This window comes from Panthera pardus, unplaced genomic scaffold (assembly GCF_024362965.1).
Source record: "Panthera pardus isolate Hobbes unplaced genomic scaffold, ASM2436296v1 HiC_scaffold_2, whole genome shotgun sequence".
In the NCBI taxonomy this organism is placed as follows: Eukaryota; Metazoa; Chordata; class Mammalia; order Carnivora; family Felidae; genus Panthera; species Panthera pardus.
In genome coordinates, this window is record NW_026526765.1 from 62,617,468 (window position 1) to 62,637,398 (window position 19,931).

At 41.1% G+C, this 19,931-nt stretch overlaps 1 protein-coding gene across 2 annotated transcripts in view; it reads left to right on the top strand.

Annotated features, from left to right (window-relative positions):
- ATP6V0E1 (ATPase H+ transporting V0 subunit e1) overlaps positions 1–17,415 on the top strand; it is a 31,659-nt gene extending 14,244 nt beyond the window's left edge. Inside the window, exons 3-4 of one of the 2 annotated variants that reach the window (XM_019450333.2) lie at positions 8,727–8,856; positions 16,922–17,415. In XM_019450333.2, coding sequence (XP_019305878.1) covers positions 8,727–8,820 — 94 coding nt within the window. In that variant the 3' untranslated portion in view covers positions 8,821–8,856; positions 16,922–17,415. Of the gene's footprint in view, positions 1–8,726; positions 8,862–16,921 lie in introns of those variants that run through there. The other variant, XM_053907100.1, reaches the window with a different exon arrangement.
- The last annotated feature ends 2,516 nt before the right edge of the window (positions 17,416–19,931 follow it).

A 19,931-nucleotide genomic window follows, 5' to 3' on the forward strand; every position in this document is an offset into this window, starting at 1 on the left:
TTTCTAGATATCTTATCAGAAGATATACTCTGGGGGGTGCCTGGGTGTCTCAGTGGGTTGAGTGCCTGACTTCAGCTCAGGTCATGATCTCTCTGTTCCTGGGTTTGAGCCCCACATCTGGCTCTGTGCTGACAGCTCAGAGCCTGGAGCCTGCTTCAGACTCTGTCTGCCTCTCTCTCTGCCCCTCCCCCACTCATTCATTTTCTCTCTCTCTCTCTCTCTCTCTCTCTCTCTCTCTCTCTCTCAAAAATAAACATTAAAAAAAAGAAGAAGATATGCTTTGTAAGATTCCAAATCTTTTGCAATTGGGGTTTGTTTTATGACCCAGCATAAGAGTTTATCATTATAATCATATCATGTGCACTTCAAAAGTGTATATTTTGAAGTTAAGTGTGGTGTGTTTTATAAACATCAGGTCAAGGTAGTTCAAATCTTCTATAGCTTTATTGAGTTTTTTTGTCACTATTATTAATTCCTGAAAGAGGGTGTTAAAGTCATCAGCTATGGTAGATTTTTCTATTTCTCTTTTTAATTCTTTCTACTTTTGTCTTACGTGTTTTGAAGCTCAGTTATTAGGAGCATACACATTTATGATGATGTCTTCTCAGTAAATTGACATTTTATCATTATAAGGTATCCCTTTCTATCCTTGGTGATACTCCTTGACTTGATTTTTACTTTATCTGATACTGATAATCATACCACCTTTCTTGTGCATTATATCTGTCTTTATATTCAGAAAGTGCCTTTTTGCAGGCAGCATGTAGCTCAGTCTTATTTTTTATCCATTCTGACTGCCTTTGCCTTTTAGAGTTCCTTATTTTTGTAGATTTGAGTTTCTTTTTTAAAAAAGTTTATTTTGAGAGAGGAAGCATGAGTAGGGGAAGGGCAGAGAGAGAGAATCCCAAGCAGGCTCTTCACTGTCAGTGCAGAACCTGATGCGGGGCTCAAACTCACGAACTGCAAGATCATGACCCAAGGCAAAGTCAGACACTCAGTTGACTGACTGAGCCACCCAGGTGCCCCTGTAGATTTGAGTTTCTATCTGATATCCCTTTAGTCTGAAGAATTTCCTGTAGTATTTGTTGTAGGACAGGTATGCTGATACATGTTTACTAATCTTTCATTTACCTGGAAATGTCTTTATTTCATGTTCATTTTTTGAAGGATAGTTTTTCTAGATATAGAATTCTGAATTGACAGGATTTTTCTTTTCTTTTAGCTGACTTTAAAGATGCTTTTCTAAAAAAAAATAAAATAAAATAAAGATGCTTTTCTATTGTCTTCTGACCTCCATTATTTCTGCTGAGAACTCAGCTATAATTTGAATAATTATTCCTCTTTATAAGTTCTTTTTCCTTTGGATGTTATCACGATTTTCTCTTTATCTTTGGTTTTCAGCAGATTGAATATGATGTGTGTAGGTGTAGTTTTCTTTGAATTTATTCTGATTGAAGTTTGCTAAGCTATATGAATCTTTAAGTTAAGTTAATGTTTTCCATCAAATTTGAGAAAATTTCTGCCTGTATTTCTTCTATTTTTTTTCTACTGTGTTCTTTTTCTTCTGACACTCCAGTTGTACCTATGTTTGACTGTTTGATTTTTTTTTTTTATTTTCTGACATTCCCAATCTGTTCATTCTTTATAGCCAAATTTTCTTTTAAGTCCTTAAACACATTTATGATAACTGCTGTAAAGTCATTGTCTTTTAACTACAACATCTGTATCATTTTGGAATCAGCTTCTGTTGATCCCTTTGTTCTTGACTGCTGATTAGATTTCTTATGTTTTAGCATGACTGTTTTTTACTAAATACGGGATATTGTAGATGACAGAGACTCTGGATTCTACTTTGTTTCTCTGAGAGAGGTTAAATTTTCTTGTAAAAAACAGTGAAATTATTAATTGATCACTTTAAACTTGTGGACGGTTGGTTTTATACCTTGTTGGGGCAGATCTATGTCAGTTTTGCCTTTAGATTAGAATGAATTCTCCATTAAAGTGTGGCCCTTCTGGTTCTGGAATTTCAGTGGAAAATCTGAGTGTTCTAACTTCAGATTCCGAACCCTCTCTCTCCTGTGGTAGGCAGCAGCTGAAATTTCCCCAACATCCTTTCAGACTTCCAGGTGTTTTCCACAGCCCTTTTCCCGGAGCATACACGGTTCAGGGATCTGCTAAGGGGTTAAGGGAAATTTATACACAGACTTCGGGGCTCCCCTTTTTGGCACCTCCTTTTTGAGATTTCCTTCTTTAATTTCCAGCTGCCCTGGCAGCTCTGAACTTCATCTTTCGATACCCCAAGCCAGTAAGACCGCAGCCTTTTTCTTGAGCTTCAGTTATTTATTTGCTCCACACATGGACTAGACAATGTTCTCAGGAGAAATGCTGTATAAAGGTACTACTGTGGCCTCCTTTCAAGGATTGAATCCCCTCCAGGTTCTGCCTGTGTTTGGACATTCTCTAGTATCATCAAATAGTTATTTTTCATATTTTATTCAGGGTTTATAATCACTTTCTATAGGATCAGTATGATACAAGTTACTCTGCTGTACCAGACCAGAATTGCACCAACTGACTTTTTTATTTTCAGGTATTCTATTTTTCATTTCTGTAGGTGTTTGTTTTGCTGCTTTTACAAGTTTTGCTTTTCCTTCCTCCCTTCCTCATTTCTCCCTGCACATATTCAAACTTCTTTCTCGAAACATAGTAGACAGTTTATTTATAGTCCACATCTGATCATTCCCATATATGATGTCCTTGCGGATCTGTGTCAACTCTCTGCTGTAACTTTGGTCCCTCTCACTCATAGTGCCATATGTGGCATGGGGCTGAGGGAGAGTACCCAAGGAAGGACAGACTTGGAAGGGAATCAGACCTCATTGAAGAAAGTATGGCTCAGCCCACCTGACAGCAGAGAAGTTCATTGGTTTGGCCAGGCTGGAGTTGGTGAGCAAGCAGTAGGCCACCCACCCTCTGGAGTACAGGCCGGAGAATGGGCAGTTCATGGCCTGGGTGGGATTCCCTGCATCCGTGTGAGCAGGAGACCTTCAAAGCATGTAGGCCATGCAAGGGCTCTGGTTTCCTTGTCAGGGGGACAGCAGACAGGTTATTTCCAGGCTGATGCTATCAGATCAAAGAGCAACTGTTTTCCAGGCCTGAATCGGTACAGGCTCCACGGAATATTCTCATACCCACTCCAACTTCCAGCCCACACCTGCAATGCCCCTCTAGCCCCCTCTCCTGAGAAAGCTTAACATCTTGTTCACTGTAAAGGAGAGAGAGGAATTCAGTTGCTTATTATAGAGCACATATTAAAGGGTGTGTTCAGAGATGATCGGCAATAAATTCATAAGTGAGGCACACACTTCAAATGTCTTTCATCAGGGAGAGTCCCATCCGTTTTAAAACTCGCCTGATTAGGTCAGGTCCACTCAGGATAATTTCTCTTAAAGCCAGCAGTACCATTTAACACAGTCTAATCTTGGGAGCGGCTGTCCCATCGTACCTACCATCCTGGGTTTAGACAAGGCGTGTACACTAGGGGACGGGAATCTTGGGGGAATATCTTAGAATTCTGCCTACCACAGAGGGCTGGGGGCAGAGAGGAGGTGGAGGCGACAATGACTCACTGTTACATGAGAAACTCCTTCATAAAGTAACTGGCTTTTATTCATTCTGTGGCTGTCTCACAGAGAAAACGAAGGAATAACTAGTATTTATTGAACGTCTAGGTGTCAGCTATTACACAGAGCACTTTCATACATTAACGTCTTGATGCAGAGATTATTATCTTCATTTTACAAAAGCGAAAACAGGCTCAGTGTAAGGTCATTGCCTGCAATCACTCCGCTAATATTTGGTGTAGCTGGAATTGAAAGCCAGTCTTGCTTAATGCTGAATCTCCTATTTTCTTTGTTTTTCTCTCTATAGTAATAATATTTAAATTCAAATTATTTAAATAAAGCAAAACACAATTCACCCATCTCTCCCATTCCCTACATCCCACCTCTGGCAACCACCCATCTGGTTTTATATATATACCTATATAAAAATTTGTTTTATTTACATATCATAAATAAATATATATATATGTTATATATATTTTTCCACATATAAGAGAGGCCATACAGTATTTAACTTCCTCTATCTTATTTTACCTAGCGTAATGCCCTTGAGTTCCATTCATGTTGTCACAACTGACAAGATCTCATTCTTTTTTTTCTCTCTCTTTTTTTAAGATTTTATTTATTTATTTATTTAATTTTATTTTTTATTTTTTAAAATTTACATAGAAATTAATTGGCATATAGTGCAACAATGATTTCAGGAGTAGATTCCTCAGTGCCCCTTACCCATTTAGTCCATCCCCCCTCCCACAACCCCTCCAGTAACCCTCAGTTTGTTCTCCATATTTAGGAGTCTTTTCTGTTTTGTCCCCCTCCCTGTTTTTATATTATTTTTGTTTCCCTTCCCTTATGTTCATCGGTTTTGTCTCTTAAAGTCCTCATATGAGTGAAGTCCTATGATTTTGTCTTTCTCTGACTAATTTCACTTAGCATAATACCTTCCAGTTCCATCCATGTAGTTGCAAATGGCAAGATTTCATTCTTTTTTGACTGCCAAGTAATACTCCATTGTGTATATATACCACATCTTCTTTATCTATTCATTTCTTGATGGACATTTGGGCTCTTTCCGTACTTTGGCTATTGTTGAGAGTGCTGCTATAAACATGGGGGTGCATGTGTCCCTTCGAAACAGGACACCTGTATCCCGTGGATAAATGCCTAGTAGTGCAATTGCTGGGTCGTAGGGTAGTTCTATTTTTAGTTTTTTGAGGAACCTCCACACTGTTTTTCCAGAGTGGCTACACCAGCTTGCATTCCCATCATTCTTTTTTTATGGCTGAATAATAACCCAATAATAACCAATATATATAATCTATATATATATATGCTACAATCTCTTTATCTATTCATCCATTCATTCATTGATGAAGGCCATATTTTCTAGTAGTGCCTAATAACATTGCTGCCCTTGAAAGAATTTGTGTCATTTGATTGGGATGAGGGGATATGACAGGGGTCATCTCTGTGGGGATAAGGCAGGTCGCTCTCCTGCATCTCTGCTGTTTCTTCATGAAGCCACTAATAGAGGTCACTCCTATTATGGCTCTCACTGGAGGGACAGTGGATCAGAAGAGTAGTCCTAGCTGGACTTACCCATTCCAACAGGGAAGCCAAGCAGTTATTCGCTTAATCTGTGCGCCACCGGGAAGTAATCATCCTTTTGTTCCCTGTTCTCATATCTGAGTGTGGAACAAAAAAACCAAACAAGATTTGAGAGAGCTGGCTATAGTCTTTTCTGTGCGGAGGGTGTATTTTGTGCTTGGAGAATTCTAATAACCAAGACCTGAGCTTATGATAAGTGAGCAGGGAGTATTTGTAGAATGAAATTCTCTGCATGTTATTTAAAGCCCACTCTACTGCTAACCTTGTTTTGTCTCACAAGCTCATGAGCCCCTTGGGGGTTAGCCCCTTAACCAGTTCCTCTTTGTGTCCTCACAGCCTGACATGGAGCATGGTCTTGGTAACTGGTTGTGGAATTAGTTGGGAGCTCCTGGACTGCTTGGTTTGTTTTGTCCTTAATAAGCTATGGAAGCAGTCTGGTAGAGTGGGACTCAGGAGGTGTGGGTTCCTCTTCCAACTCTGTCACTGATTCAGTGTGGTATTGAGCTCCCTGGCACTTAGTTTCTTCGTCATTAAAATGAGGAACATGGACTTGACCTCTGGGCCATTCCAGCCCTGCGGTTCTCTGAAATATGTTACCACACCATAGCTGCCTCAGTAGTTTGAATAATTTCAGATGGTTAGTTAAGTTATTAGGCTGGCCTTCAGGTTATGGAGACGTGTGGAACAGTTTGGGCAAATGTGAAGGGTACACTTAGTTCTCTTTTCTTGGACACATGAAGTAATAGATTCATTGGAATATGATCTCTTCCTCCACCCACTTCCATCAATTCAGAGTGGATTTTTTTCTCTTCCAGTTTTCCAATGTGTTTATCAGCTTTAAAGGGAAATTTTAAGTCAGGCGGTAGTCAGAAGGGCAGGCACAGAGCTCAGCTGGTTGGAGGGGGGAAAATTCCTCCATGAAATTTCAAGTGAACTGACCTGGGCTTTTTCCCAAGGAATTTTCTTGAACTGTGGTTTGTTGGGGTTTTTTTTTGGTTTGTTTTCTTTCTTTTTTTGTGTGTTTGGTGTTTTTTGTTTTGTTTTGTTTTTGTAATAAGATGTTTTGCTGGATTTGAAACATTAAGAATAGTATGTAAGATTAGATTTTAAAAAGTTTCTGAATCCTGATCTGAGCAGGCAAAGTGGACTTTGTTTTTGACTTGAGATATTTCTGCTTTACCTCAGGTAACAAAAGCTTTTGTGATAGACTTCATCAATAATCGGCAGATGGATTCTTTGTTTCCTTAACTCCAGACAGATTAAATTTAGTTAAGTAGATGCCTTCTGAAATGTTACCTGTTAAAATAGATTTCCAGAGATAACTCTTGTAGTTACCTACAAAACGTAGTTAGGAACATTAGTCTAACCTGATTTCTGGGTTCAGGAGCTGCTACCACCTAATTAGATTTGTGACCCTACGCAAACCAGTTAGCCTCTCTCTGCCTCAGTTTCCTTAACTGTATCGTGGGAGAATTAAAAGAAAGATTATGTGTGAAGTATAGCGTCAGTATCTTTTAAAGCTCCCTGGATGATTATAATGTGCGGCCAGGATCGAGAGGCACAGCTATACGACATCATACAAAGTGCTGGGAGATGGTGCTTTCATTTCATTCTATATGTTTTTGATGAAGAAAGGAGACAGACTAGCATAGGTTCTAGCATTTTTTTTTTATCTAGTACTTGTAAGCACTGGCCAGTTATTTCAGTCTCTTATGAAAGGATGAACGACTGTTTTTACGGTCAGCCTCTCTTGCCTGCTGGGATTGGGGAAGTCCTGGGTCTGTGGAATTTTCCATGACTCTTAGCTCTGCACCAATTAGTGTTCACTGCAGGCACAGAGCTCTTCAGTGTGTCTGCTTGTGCTGTCTTCTTCCTTTTTTTTCACAGTGTCAGATAGATGCGATCTCAGCTACAAGTCTTCGCATTTTTTTGTGTTTAACACTCTCGTTTTAAGGACAGATCAGAGAATCTCACCTGAATTAACTTTTTGTTTATAAAGTGAGTCAGCTTAGGGTATCTATTTTGGCCCCATTTCCTCAAGTATCATGTTTCCTGTCACAAAACCACCTTACATGGGGTGGGGCAGGGTAGGAGGGCGGGCAGGTATGTTTGTTTCCGTAGGTGCAAGCTTCTGGTGTGGTGCTGGCAGATTCTGTGGCAGTCTAGTAGCTGGTGATCAGAATCGGCTTTTTGAGCCGTTGGCTGGCAGAGTTCTAAAAACGACAGCAAGTGGAAGAAAAAAGGTGCAACCAGCTGACAGTCCGGTTGGGTTTGGCTGGTTCCCCTCTTATAATAGGGGAATTTAAAGTGCTAAAATTTTAGAAAGAGACTCCTGCAGCAATAACTCTCCTTTTCCTTGCAAAGCGGTTCCTTCTATTCCATGCAGAGGATCGCTGCGTCAGATCATGTTACTAAAATCCACTCTGCCAGATCAGTCCATGGAGGCTGGGCTTGTTCACCATACCCTTGCCCCGTAAAATGAGAGTCTCCAATCACTTCATATATATTAAATAGGAATGAAAGGCAATGTGTATTCTGCTCAAATGTTACCTCCTTGGAGAGGTCTTCCCTCACTACCTCCATCATTCCCTATTCCTTCGTCCCACTTTCTTTCCTTCCTGATATTATATTAGGTAAGCTTCGTGAGGGTGGTGACATTCCATTTTCTCCTCTGTATCCGTGGGGCCTGGAACCTAGTAGGTGCTCATTAAATATTTGTTCACTAAGTAAAACATGGAATGGTTTGAACGGCCAGACATTTGTGTATTATCTTTCTTGTTGTTTTTGCTTTAGTCTTAGCTCAGTGATTCTGAAACTTTGCTGGATTATGTGTATTCCTCTATCAGACACAAAACCATTTATTCAGAATTTTGGGAGCAGTAGAACAAAAGTTTAAAGACAATTTAGGTGCTATTTTTTCGCTTCTAACCCTGAGGTAATGTAGCATCACTGTACTTCCTCCATAATTAGTCCATATAGTACAGAGGAATGCCTTGTTGCTTAGATTCTCAAGTAAGCCGGGGGAATTAAATTCCCATTTGGTTCAGCTCCACTGGGGCCCAAAAGACGTGTTACATATTTTAGTGGTGATGGTGATTAGAGAAGGGGAGCTCAAGTGTTACAGTCTAATTGGAAGATGGGGGGCTGAAATTTAACCTTGGCTGTGCCAGTAAAAATGGGTGTGTCATATCAGTGTGGGTCTTAGCATTTGGAGAATGGATAAAGTAACACCCATTCTTCCTGAGCCTGGAAGTTGTGATGATGCTAAATTGAGATTAGGTAAAAATACTCTGGGTTAAAGGTTTCCTATGAATGCAGGAAATCTTGGATACTTGGAATTAAGGTAATGAGAGAAGAAAAGACAGAGCAGACTATGGTGAAACCTCACTGCTAAATTTGACTAAAGCACTTGTTGCATCCTAATTGAAGATGGTCCTGTTCCCACATGAGTTCACCACTTTCTGTTGTTTTTTTCCTCCCCCATTATTCTTTTAGTTGGCTGATTGCAATTCTGGCCCAGCTCAACCCTCTCTTCGGACCACAGTTGAAAAATGAAACCATCTGGTACCTCAAGTATCATTGGCCTTGAGGAGGAAGACCTATTCTCCAGCGCTCAGTCATCGAGGTGACTATGCCCTGAACCTTTCACATCAGTGTTGTCCATCAGGCAGCTAGAGGTTGCCTTGGCTTTTCCTCAGAAAACGACAGCCATTTTAACACTTGGCAAGGGCAGGCTGCCGAAAGCAAACATCTGAAGGACAGAATTTGGAACTTAGGCCATTCACCTTACCAGAGGATTTATTCATGAGATTCTTTTCAATTCTGCTGTTACCCAGCCATTTAAATAAAGTTTGCATGCAGTCTTTCAGACACAGGAGCGCTATTATTTATACTTGATATTGCAGGATTCTTAAGAGTTGCTGGCAAATTTTAAATTAAGAGCATTTCTGAATGCTTTGGATAGAGAGAGACAGGTGCTTTTGGAAAACTGGAATGAAAATTGTAGCTTTTATTTGGTTCACAGGCTCAGAGACATAAGGAGTAGTATAGTGGAAAGATTTATTCACTGGCCCAGAGTCAGGAAACCTGTCATTAAGTTTGTTCCTCTTTCTTGATTATTTCGATAAATGGAAGTTAGCACTCAGTGCTTGCCTAGATCTGGCTCAGCTTTTTTGGCAAGGGTACTGCTTATGTGGTACTATGAAGTCCTAGCAAGAGACACAGAGTGTCTGACTCTCCTGTCTTTAGTAATGCTATGATGATCGGTGAATTCAAGTAATGACAGCCTGGTCCCTCCAATTGTAAAGTTCTCTGCCAGCCTTTTATCTGGGGGTTTTACCCGTTGATTGTCATAATCTTAGCCTGAAGTAAACGTTTCGGTAGAAAATGCAAAATGGTGATTTTCTAGTTCCATTATTACTTCTACATTTGATTAGATAAAACGTCTCTACCAAGATGAACTTAACCCTCATTCTAAGGTTATTTAGTAACCTTGAAATATAGAACATACAGGAAGAGCAGTGTCCGTATTTAATTATTTTAATTTTCAGAGTGAGATATTGGGTGTCCAAGTTACTTCCAGGGTATCCAGTGAGGTTGTCTTTTCTTCCCTTTTGAGTTTTAATCAGTTACATTTATTACCATTTTCGTAGTCAGTTGCTCTTTCTTTGGCCTACTAGAGCCTGTGTAAACTGGCTTCTGTGTCCTTTTATTATTAGTCTTTGGTAGTTTCCTCACTTACTGGCAACATCAAGATGTCCCAGACCCCTCTTGTGTGTTTCCTGTCCCAGACTTGGAATGAGCTGTTTCCTACTGAAAGGATACCTGGTTCACTAGTCAGTCCTCAAGCCCAGCTGGCCTTCATTCCTTTCAGTGGGAATGGTATTTAAAAACCAAGATCTAAAGGGCGCCTGGGTGGCTCGGTCGGTTAAATGTCTTGACTCTTGGTTTCGGCTCAGGTCATGATCTCGCGGTTTTGTGGGTTTGGCCCCCATGTTGGGCTCTGCCCACTGACCACTTGAAACTTGCTTGGTTTCTCCCCCTCTCTCGGGGGCTGTCTCTCGGCCCCTCCCCCGCTCACCCTCTCTCTGTCTCTCTCAAAGTAAATTTTAAAAAAAGAAAAGATCTGATTGCTAGGTACATCCATTTCTGCTGGGATGTTGCTTCTAAGCCTTTACAGTGGACAGAGCCAGGAATTACATTCTTCTGAGAAGAAAAAAAATCATGAGTTTATGTTAATATTTCTAATTAAAATTTAACATTACATGGTTTTGACTTCTTTGGTTTTATACTTGAGTATCATTCATACATGCTGAAAATCTTGCCTCCTACAGGCAGTAACTTACTTTCATTATCCTGCAATACATAATGGTTTCCAGATAACACCAGATAACTACTAACTGTAAGTTTATCGAATGCAATTTAGGATTTCTTTGCTGCTTTATTTGTCCTTAGAACAAATAAAGAAAAGATGTTGTTTTCTGAGGTCACTTGAAATAATTATTTTCTCTCATCATTATCAATGTGATACATAATCAGATTAAGTTGTTTTATTTTGTGTTCATTCATAGTAATATTTTTATTTGCTACTATTTTTGAATATGTAAACATATTTTCACAGTCAGAATTATAAACAAGATACATTCAGAGATGTCTCTCTTTCCAGTGTTTCATTTTGCCAAGATAAGCAAATACATACATACAGGTATATATATGTATATACGTAACATGTATATAAGCAAATACATACACATAAATATGTATATGTGTGTATATCCCCCCACACAGCTATTACAGAAAAGATATTATATTGCATATACTATTCTGTACTTTGCTTTTTTTCACTGAACAACGTATTTTAGAGACCGCTCCTACCAGTGTATAGAGATCTTCTTCAATTCTTTTTATAGCCATTGGTGTACTTTTAGATTGTTTCTAGTCTTTTGCTATTATCGATAGAGGCACAGTATCATCCTATACATATGACATTTTATTTTCTATTTTTGCTGGAAATCTTTGGGTTAGATTCCATGGAAAGTGGATCTCTGGGTTAAAGGTGTATGCTTTTTCTAGCTATTACTACACTCCCTTCTATAGGGATTATACCATTTTTACATTTCCACTAACAATGTAGGAGAGTGCTTGTTTCCTCACAGCTTGGATTTTTGCCGATCGAGATAAGTTAAGTAGTCAGCTTTTTCTTTTTTTTCTTTTTCCTTAGAGTTCTGTCTTTGCCCAAAGGGGTTTTGATTTATCATATATATATATATATATATATATATATATATATATATATATATTTTTTTTTTTTTTTTTTTTTTTTTTTATCCAGCATTCCAATCCTTCCAGCATTGCCTTTCACTTAACTTCTCTGAGCCTCATTTCCTTCCTGTGTAATGAAAAAGGGCGCTTTGGACCTGAAGAACACTGGGTGTATATCTGAGGTTTCATTTGTCCATTTTCTTAAAAAAAAAAAAATTTTTTTTTTTACATTTATTTATTTTGAGAGAGACAGAGACAGCTTGAGCAGGAGAGGGGCAGAGAGAGAGAGAGAGAGAGAGAGAGAGAGGGAGAGAAAGAGAGAGAATCCCAAGCAGGCTCAATGCTGCCAGCTGCAGAGCCCCATGTGGGGCTCAGACCCACGAACTGTGAGATCATGACCTGAGCCAAAACCAAGAGTCAGATGCTCAACTGACTGAGCCACTCAGGCGTCCCTCATTTGTTCATTTTCAATCTCAAGTTAACCTGACTGACAAATACCTTCTGTCTGCACTCTGGTCCATAGCACAAACCAGGGCTGCTTAAAACTTGTATTAAAGGTGGTTCCTTTACAAGCAAACACCAGGAAGCAGGAGGGCAGAGCCAGACAAACTCTAATTAGGAATGTCTTCACATTTGTTCTGTATTTGAGGTCATGACTATGGTAGTACAATAACTGTAGGCCTTTGGAATTATCACATGAAGAGATCTAATCTCTGCCTAACAGAGCAAATAGAACTCTTGTGACAAGACTTCATTTTTCTTTGTGGTAAATCAAAAGATGGAGCTAAATTCCCTTTTGAACTTTGTACTTTTACACAACAGTGGGATGATAAAGGAGTGCAGAACCAGATTTAGGCCTGTCTTCATCTGGTAAGGAAAAATGTTTGATTTTGTACATGATTAGAGGCCAGATTTGGAAAGTAGGAGGTGTAAACCAGACATGGTATGCAGCAGAGAAAAATGAGGAACAGCCATGAAAGCTTTAGGATAATTTTATATAGATGGAACTGATTTGATTTCAACAGCACAGTTAAACACCTAGCTGATCTTTTGCTACTTTAGTCATTTTAATTGCCACGATTTTCTCTCATGTGGTGGTGATAGGCTGAGTTATAGCACATTATGTTTATTGGCTGGAAATCTTGCCCAGTACTTCTAAGAACGGTGCTCACTCCCTCTCTTTCCCCTGCCAACCTTGTCTGCCTTTCCTAGATTCCTAAGATGCTTCTGGAACTGTCACATCAAGATTGCTGTTTTTGTCATGGCCCATTTTCCTATTGCCCTGGGGGTGCGATGCTAGTGTGGAATCTTGCTGGAGTGGATTTGGCCCGGCCCCAGTGTCCTACAAGTTAGTTTACCACAGCATTGTAACATTTTAGATGAACTTATATGGCTTACTGCAGTCCTAAAGGGCAAACCTTGTGTTTTTTTTTTTTTTTTTTTTTTTTTTTTTTTTTACAGAGTCTGGACAGGAGAGGAATAAAGTATATTGGTAATTAGGCCTATGCCCCAAGGGGAGCTGTTTTTCTATGCATTCCAAAAATATTTGAGTGCTCATGAGGTGCCTGTTACTGAGTGGGGATTTCAGGGAAGGCTGTGGGCTCTAAAGAAGTTTGTGACTTGTTGAGAGGTTGAAAGTAAGCCATGTTTGTGAAAAGTTAAACAGTGCAAGGTGTTTTGTGGTTAAAAAGCGTATCTTTTAGGGGCGTCTGGGCGGCTAAGTTGGTTAAGTGTCCAACTTTGGCTCAGGTCATGGTCTCACCGCTCATGAGTTTGAACCTCATGTCAGGCTCTGTGCTGACAGTTCAGAGCCTGGAGCCTGCTTCGGATTCTGTGTCTCCCTCTCACTTTGCCCCTCCCCTGCTCATGCTGTTTGTCTATCTGTCTCAAAAATAAATATTACAATTTTTTTTTTGAAAATGTTATCTTTTACTCGGCTCTCTCTGACCGGATTTGCTGCTGCCACTCAAACTGTCATGTCTCTGTTTCAATTCCTGATGTCATAGATCTCCCCGTCACTTAGAGTCAGAACCTGTTCACTCACTTCTTTCTCTAATCACTCCTTTCTCCTTTTCCTCGAATCCATTTGATCCTGTTAATGGCTCTTGTGTCTGTTTTTGTTTCCCGTTTCTCCTTTGGGCACCCTAATTTCTGACCCAGATCAATGTGACTCCAAGTTATTACTGTGGCTCTTCCTCAGGTCTCCCTGCTCTGTAGTCACAGTATCTACAAAACTCCACCCTGTTTGTCTTCCTGATGCAGCTCTCCCGGAAAGAGATCACTGCTTGCCTCAGAAGCTTTCAGTAGTTCTCCGTAGGCTACTGTAGGGTTTTTTTTTTAAACTTTAAATCTCTGAGGTTAGTGAGTACCTGCCTCTGTAACACGTTGTAAGCACAGCTTTTGTCAGGGTCACCAAAGGTCCTATGAGCCACGAAAGATAAGAATGACTAACCTGCAGATCATGTCCAGCTTCCTCACTTGGCCATCAAGGCCTTGCCAGTTGCCCTCAGACCACTTTTGCAGCCTACTTATTCGCTACTTTCCTCCGTGACCTATTGGTTCCAGCCCTGCCATTTCCGTGTTCTTGGTCTAATTAACTTCACTTAGCTTTTCCTGTCTCTTACTACCCTATGACATTCATTAATTTAGGACGCAGATTAGTAAGCACATACTCTGCAGACATTCTTTCTGCCCTCCGTTCACCCATTCTCTCAATTCTTTGTGATGTTTTCTCTTTGAGTGTCCAGCTTTTCTGGCCACTTGGTCTCAAAGTGATTTCATTTCTCCGTAAATGTATTTAGCTATTCATTTGGTACATTGCCTTGACTTCGTTAAATGCACATACTTTTCATTTGCTTAAATATCTCTCGTAGTTACTCTGCAATAAACACATATCTTGCACATAATCGTAAAAAAGGAATTGTTGTGTGAATTTATCGAAAATGAAAAAACAGAGGGGCGCCTGGGTGGCTCAGTCAGTTAAGCGTCCGACTTCGGCTCAGGTCATGATCTCATGGTTCATGAGTTTGAGCCCCGCGTCGGGCCCTGTGCTGACAGCTCGGAGCCTGGAGCCTGCTTCGGATTCTGTGTCTCCCTCTCTGTTCGTCCCCCACTCGCACTCTGTCTCTCTCTCTCAAAAGTAAATAAAGATTAAAAAAATAAAAATAAAATGAAAAAACAGATAAAAATAAAACCTATTCTTTGACACACACATACACACACACACACACACACACACACACACACTCATCCTCCTCTGAAAAGATTTCCTGGTTCAGGCCTTAATATTTTTATGTTGTCTTCACTGTCAGTTTTATCTGAAAGTAGCCTTAGTCATTCCCTTATTTTACAGAATGAGAATGTGGACCCTTTGGTTGAGGTCCTCCCCACCCACCCCCAACGGCGGTTTCATGTCAGAGAGACAATTAGAGTATGTGCTTCTTTAATTCACCCCCAAATCAAACCACAAGTCCATGCCATTTAATATAATGCCCACTCACATTTATCTCAAGCTAGTATCATTGAGCCTAAGTGAAAATTAGCCCGTTTCAGTGTGGTTTTCTAAAGATGAAGATTTACTTTTTACTTTTGTTATTGTTCGTTTGTCCAAAAAGGCCTAAACGATGAGGAGGTCTAACCTGTATGCTTCATAGAAAACTAACACACAAAACATCTGCATTCACTGCTTCGGTATTCTCAAGTAAAATTTCTCATCTGCATGGAACACAGGTCTGTGCAGACAGGTTGTTCCGGTGGCCTAAGGAGGAGAAGAGGAAATGATCATTAGATTAAAGGTTTTATGAGGCAGTGAGGCACAAGAAACCAGTAGCTCTCGTAGTTGCCCCTCCCTGGCCTGATGTGGTTATTTTCCTAGTACATTATAAAAACAGTCCTCTGATTATATCTCGGGTTGAATGTATTTTGTTTGCAGTGGCCTGCCTTAGTGGGTCGAGCAGTCTGGTACTTCCCATGCGGAGGGTGGTTGGACTGCCCCAGCTTGCACCAGTAAGACTTAGCGGCCGTCTTGTATCTGCTGCTGGGCATTGTGGACCCTGGGAAACCTATCATTTTACCGCACTGCTCTGTGGATTCTCCTGCTTGTGCCCACTGATCTGGAAAAACTTAAGGACCCATCAGATCTCCTACGTACTACTTGACCTTCAGTCTTGTCAGACGTGCCTGCCACAAACCGTGTCTCTTCTCAATTTAACTAGCCCTTTGCCCCCCTGCACTTAACCCTCAACATTCTGGGAAATTCTGTGTCATAACCAGCTTGTTTTCTTATCTGCCAACTCAGGCCTTGTGTGGAAATTGCCTTTGAAAGCCACTATTTACTTAATTTTTCTATTCTCTTTATTTTTTAATTTTGAAAGCCACATATGTGGCTTTATTTTTATAGTCTTTTTTTTAATGTTTATTTATTTTTGATAGAGAGACAGAGCATGAGCAGGGGAGGGGCAGAGAGAGGAGGAGACACAGAATCCGAAGCAGGTTCCAGGCTCTGAGCTGTCAGCACAGACCCCGATGGAGGGCTCGAGCTCACGGGGCTCGAACTCACAAACCACGAGATCATGACCTGAGCCGAAGTCAGACGCTCAACAGACTGAGCCACCAGGCACCCTTACTTTTATAGTCTTTTAAAATAAGCTTTATGGGGGCGCCTGGGTGGCTCCATCGGTTAAACATCGAACTCTTAGATTTCGGTTCAGGTCATGATCTCACTGTCGTGGGATTAAGCCCCAAGTTGGGCTCCTCGTTTGGCATGGAGCCTGCTTGGGATTCTCTCTCCCCCTCTGCCCTTCGCCACACGCACTCTTTCTCTCTCAAAAATAAATAAAATAAGCTATATTAAGGGAGTGGACGTGACCACTGTTACCAGTTTGATGTGTGAAGATACATATTTTAAATGTTTGCTAGCTCTGCAAAGGTGATGTTACAGCTTTAAGCTTCCAGAAAAAGAAATCTCATTTGTCACCTATACCTGTAAGAATGGGGAGCAAACGAGGAGCAACCTCGAGTACCAAGGAGCTAGCTCTTTAGGAGTCTGACATAAGAGAAAAGCTTGCCATGGCTGTGGGAACTGTGCTTCCTTGCTGTAGGAGGGGAAGGGCAAATACAGATTCTTGAAGTGAACCCATTAGATGCCAGTAGGATTGGTCTGAGTCAACTTCCTGCTTTCTGTGACACAGTCCAACTGTTACTTAACGACCCTCAGTTCAGCAATGTCCTTGGTAATCGGACCTCTTGTCACAGCTCTACGAAACCTGTCCAAACTGGGACATTATTTGAGCTAACTTTTTATTCAAGTATTTACTGAGCACCTATATATTTTAAATTATTGGCCTGATTGACTTTTATTGATGTTATTAGCCATTTGCCCACTTGAGGATGGGTTAAGGATTAGTTACTAGAACGGCTTTGTTTTGCAGGTCACGAAGAGAATTCCTCTAGATGCAAAATCAACTCCAAACCCAGAACACCTCTGACTCGCCTGTGTTGGCCATCAGCTGCCTTAAACATTCACACCACGTTTGAATATCTCCTTCTACAATGCAGTATTTTCTCCTGTCACCTTTTTTTACATTTTGATGAATTATGTGCCTACTTAACCCAAACTGTGCTGGCTCTGTAAAATGTCTATGCACTCTTCTGAGATAGGAGGCGCTGTACTTCTGAGAAACGTGCTGCTCTCTCCTTGGAGCCTGTGCATTTGGAGACCGCTCCTGCCCGGTCACAACATGGGAATCTGCGAAGTGTTTAAAAACTGTCGCGAGACCGGTAGAGTCAAGTGGGGCAGTCCGTAGGAGAGCACGTTCAGAGGGAATATCTGTGCTAACAGAATTACACCAAAGTATATTTTCAGGACGACTTTCTTATTTCTGCCATCTATTGGAATAAATTATTTTTCTGCTTTCTGTGGAAATCTGGTTTCGGTGTTTGTTAAGTTCATTTTTGGAAGCTTTTCTATCTTTAGATATGATGCCTTTAAAAAAAAAACAAAAAAAACTGATGTTGTAGTTCAAACTAGGTTGGAAGTGTAAACCTGGTCATGTGGTTTGACATACCTGAAGATACTGGTGAGTACTTTCCTGAATCATTAGTAATCATTTCAGCGCTTACTGTAGCCAAGCAAGGCACTGGAGGAATCAAAGGTGTGGAAATTGAGGTCCCTGCAAGGTCAAGAGCTGATACACAATTTGGAGAGATAAGGTCAGTATACATAGAACTGTAATGCAAAGCCATGTCTGACTGTGGTCCATAAAAAAGTGGTCATGATGGTGAGCAAATTGAAGGTTCCTTGTATCACAGCAGCTCCTTGTATCATCACACCCCCAGAAATAGCACTGGAGAAATCGAGGCAGATTAAAAAGCCTGGTGTAGGACAGTATTTCTGTGTTTTGGTAGCAGGCATCTGAATAATTCACTAATTTGGGGACTTTATTAGTTTTAAGAAATTAAAATTTTAAATGGGTCTAAATTTTCACCAGTGCATGGCTTTTTGACAACCAGCCAAGCCAAGAATGGATTTCCTGTTTTGCAGTTTGTGCTTTTCTATTCCTCCCCGACTATCTGAACTCATTGCTTTGCCTTAGGACAAAAGAGTTTCGAGTTGAAATGACCGTCCTGCTTTCATTTCTTTGTTTCCATTCTTTACTTTTTGAACTTCAGATTTTCCTGAGAGGCAACTTCATACTTTACATTTCCAGCAAAAGGGTAGCCAATTTCATGGAATCCATAAAACCCTGAAGATCTGACATTGGAGGGGACCATGGTAACAAATGCTAGCTAACCCCATCGTTTTATAGATAAGCAATCTGCACCCAGACAGGGAGAATCGCTTGCCTAGTTAAATGTAGCTGCTCAGAGGCAGACCAGGGAGTAGGATCCCTGGTTTTGTAATTTCCATTCGAAAGCCCTTTTCACTTGCTACCCTGACTCTCCCAGAGTTGGAGCCAACTTTGAGCTTCGAGTAGAAGGGAAGACTTCTGCCAGGCTGTCTCCCATTAGAGCAGTTCACTTGACCCTTAATATCTGTCATTTAAGAAGGCAATGCAGGTGATTACGGTGGCCACATAAAAGGATGCCACAGTCTTTGAGCCCTAGCCGTGGGGGAAGCGTGACTCCATTCATTGCAGCTCTCCACCCAGATTCTTCTCGCCAGGCTCTGCACCCCATTATCCCTGGGGGCGGGGGAGTCCGTCTAAAACCTTCCCACTGCCACCCTGCACTGCTTTCTTGCAAACCACCACGGTTTCGAAGCTGAGCCTTGTGATGTCTCTAGTGTAGTGGCACTTCTTTGAGTGCTGCTTTCACGTGGCTTGAGTTCAGCATGCTGCATTAGCCAATAGGGAGCCTACATAGTTTTGGGACAGCAGACCTTAGCTATGGCGTGCTTGCAGCAGTGATGGAGAGCAGCATTCATGATCATGTTTTGACACATTTCCAATGTAATGGCCTAGTTTAAGGCAGAGGTCATGACCCTGGCTGATCCAAGTCCCTGATTTCTGCCTTGTTCTGTTACTTTGTACTGATGCATTTTTTTTACTTGCCATTTGCTCTCAATTAGACATTGGGAAACCAACTGGATGACATTGCTATTTGCACTAGGGCTTGCTTGCCACTTGCTGGGATCCAATTCCTACAGACACGAGTCAGGAAGATTAGTATGTTGGCTGCACTAGTAACAGTGTGAAACACAAGGATGAGAGCCCTGAAGGGCCTGGTTCTGTGCCAGGGAGGTTTTGATTGTCCCCCAGAAGGGAGCATTCTGCTCAGTAAGCCTTCTAGGGAAGGAAGAGGCCCTAGTGAGGTAATAGTTCAGGCCTGAACCTGGAAGGGTTCTCCAAACCCTACTGGGACTTACTGCTAGTGAGGCCCTAATGGCCTCAGCATAAAGCCTATGGAAGAAGACAGGAGTAGGGGCGCCTGGGCGGCTCAGTTGGTTGAGCGTCTGACTTCCGCTCAGGTCATGATCTCACGGTTCGTGGGTTTGAGCGCCACGTTGGGCTCTGTACTGACAGCTCAGAGCCTGGAGCCTGCTTCAGATTCTGTGTCTCTCTCTCTGCCTCTCTCCCACTTGCGCGCGCTCGCTCTCTCAAATATAAACATTAAAAAAAATTTTTTTTTTAAACAAAGAAGAGGAAAGGACCTCCTTTCCTAGCCAAATTAGAGATCAAAGACTTCCTAGATAATTGCAAGCCCCTAAAGGCCAGGTACTGTCACTCTGTCACCTCATAGCTTTATTGGTATTGCTGAAATGAGGGAATCAGCTCAGATTCCGGGAGGGAAACTTGTCGAGTTCCCTTTGCCCAGGAAGTCACTTAACTCTTGAGCCTGTTTCCTTGTTTATGAAAATGTTGAGAATATTAATATTAACCAGTATATAAACTCAGATACATGCTTTCTCCTCCCCTCATTCCTAGTAACTGACCCATTTTG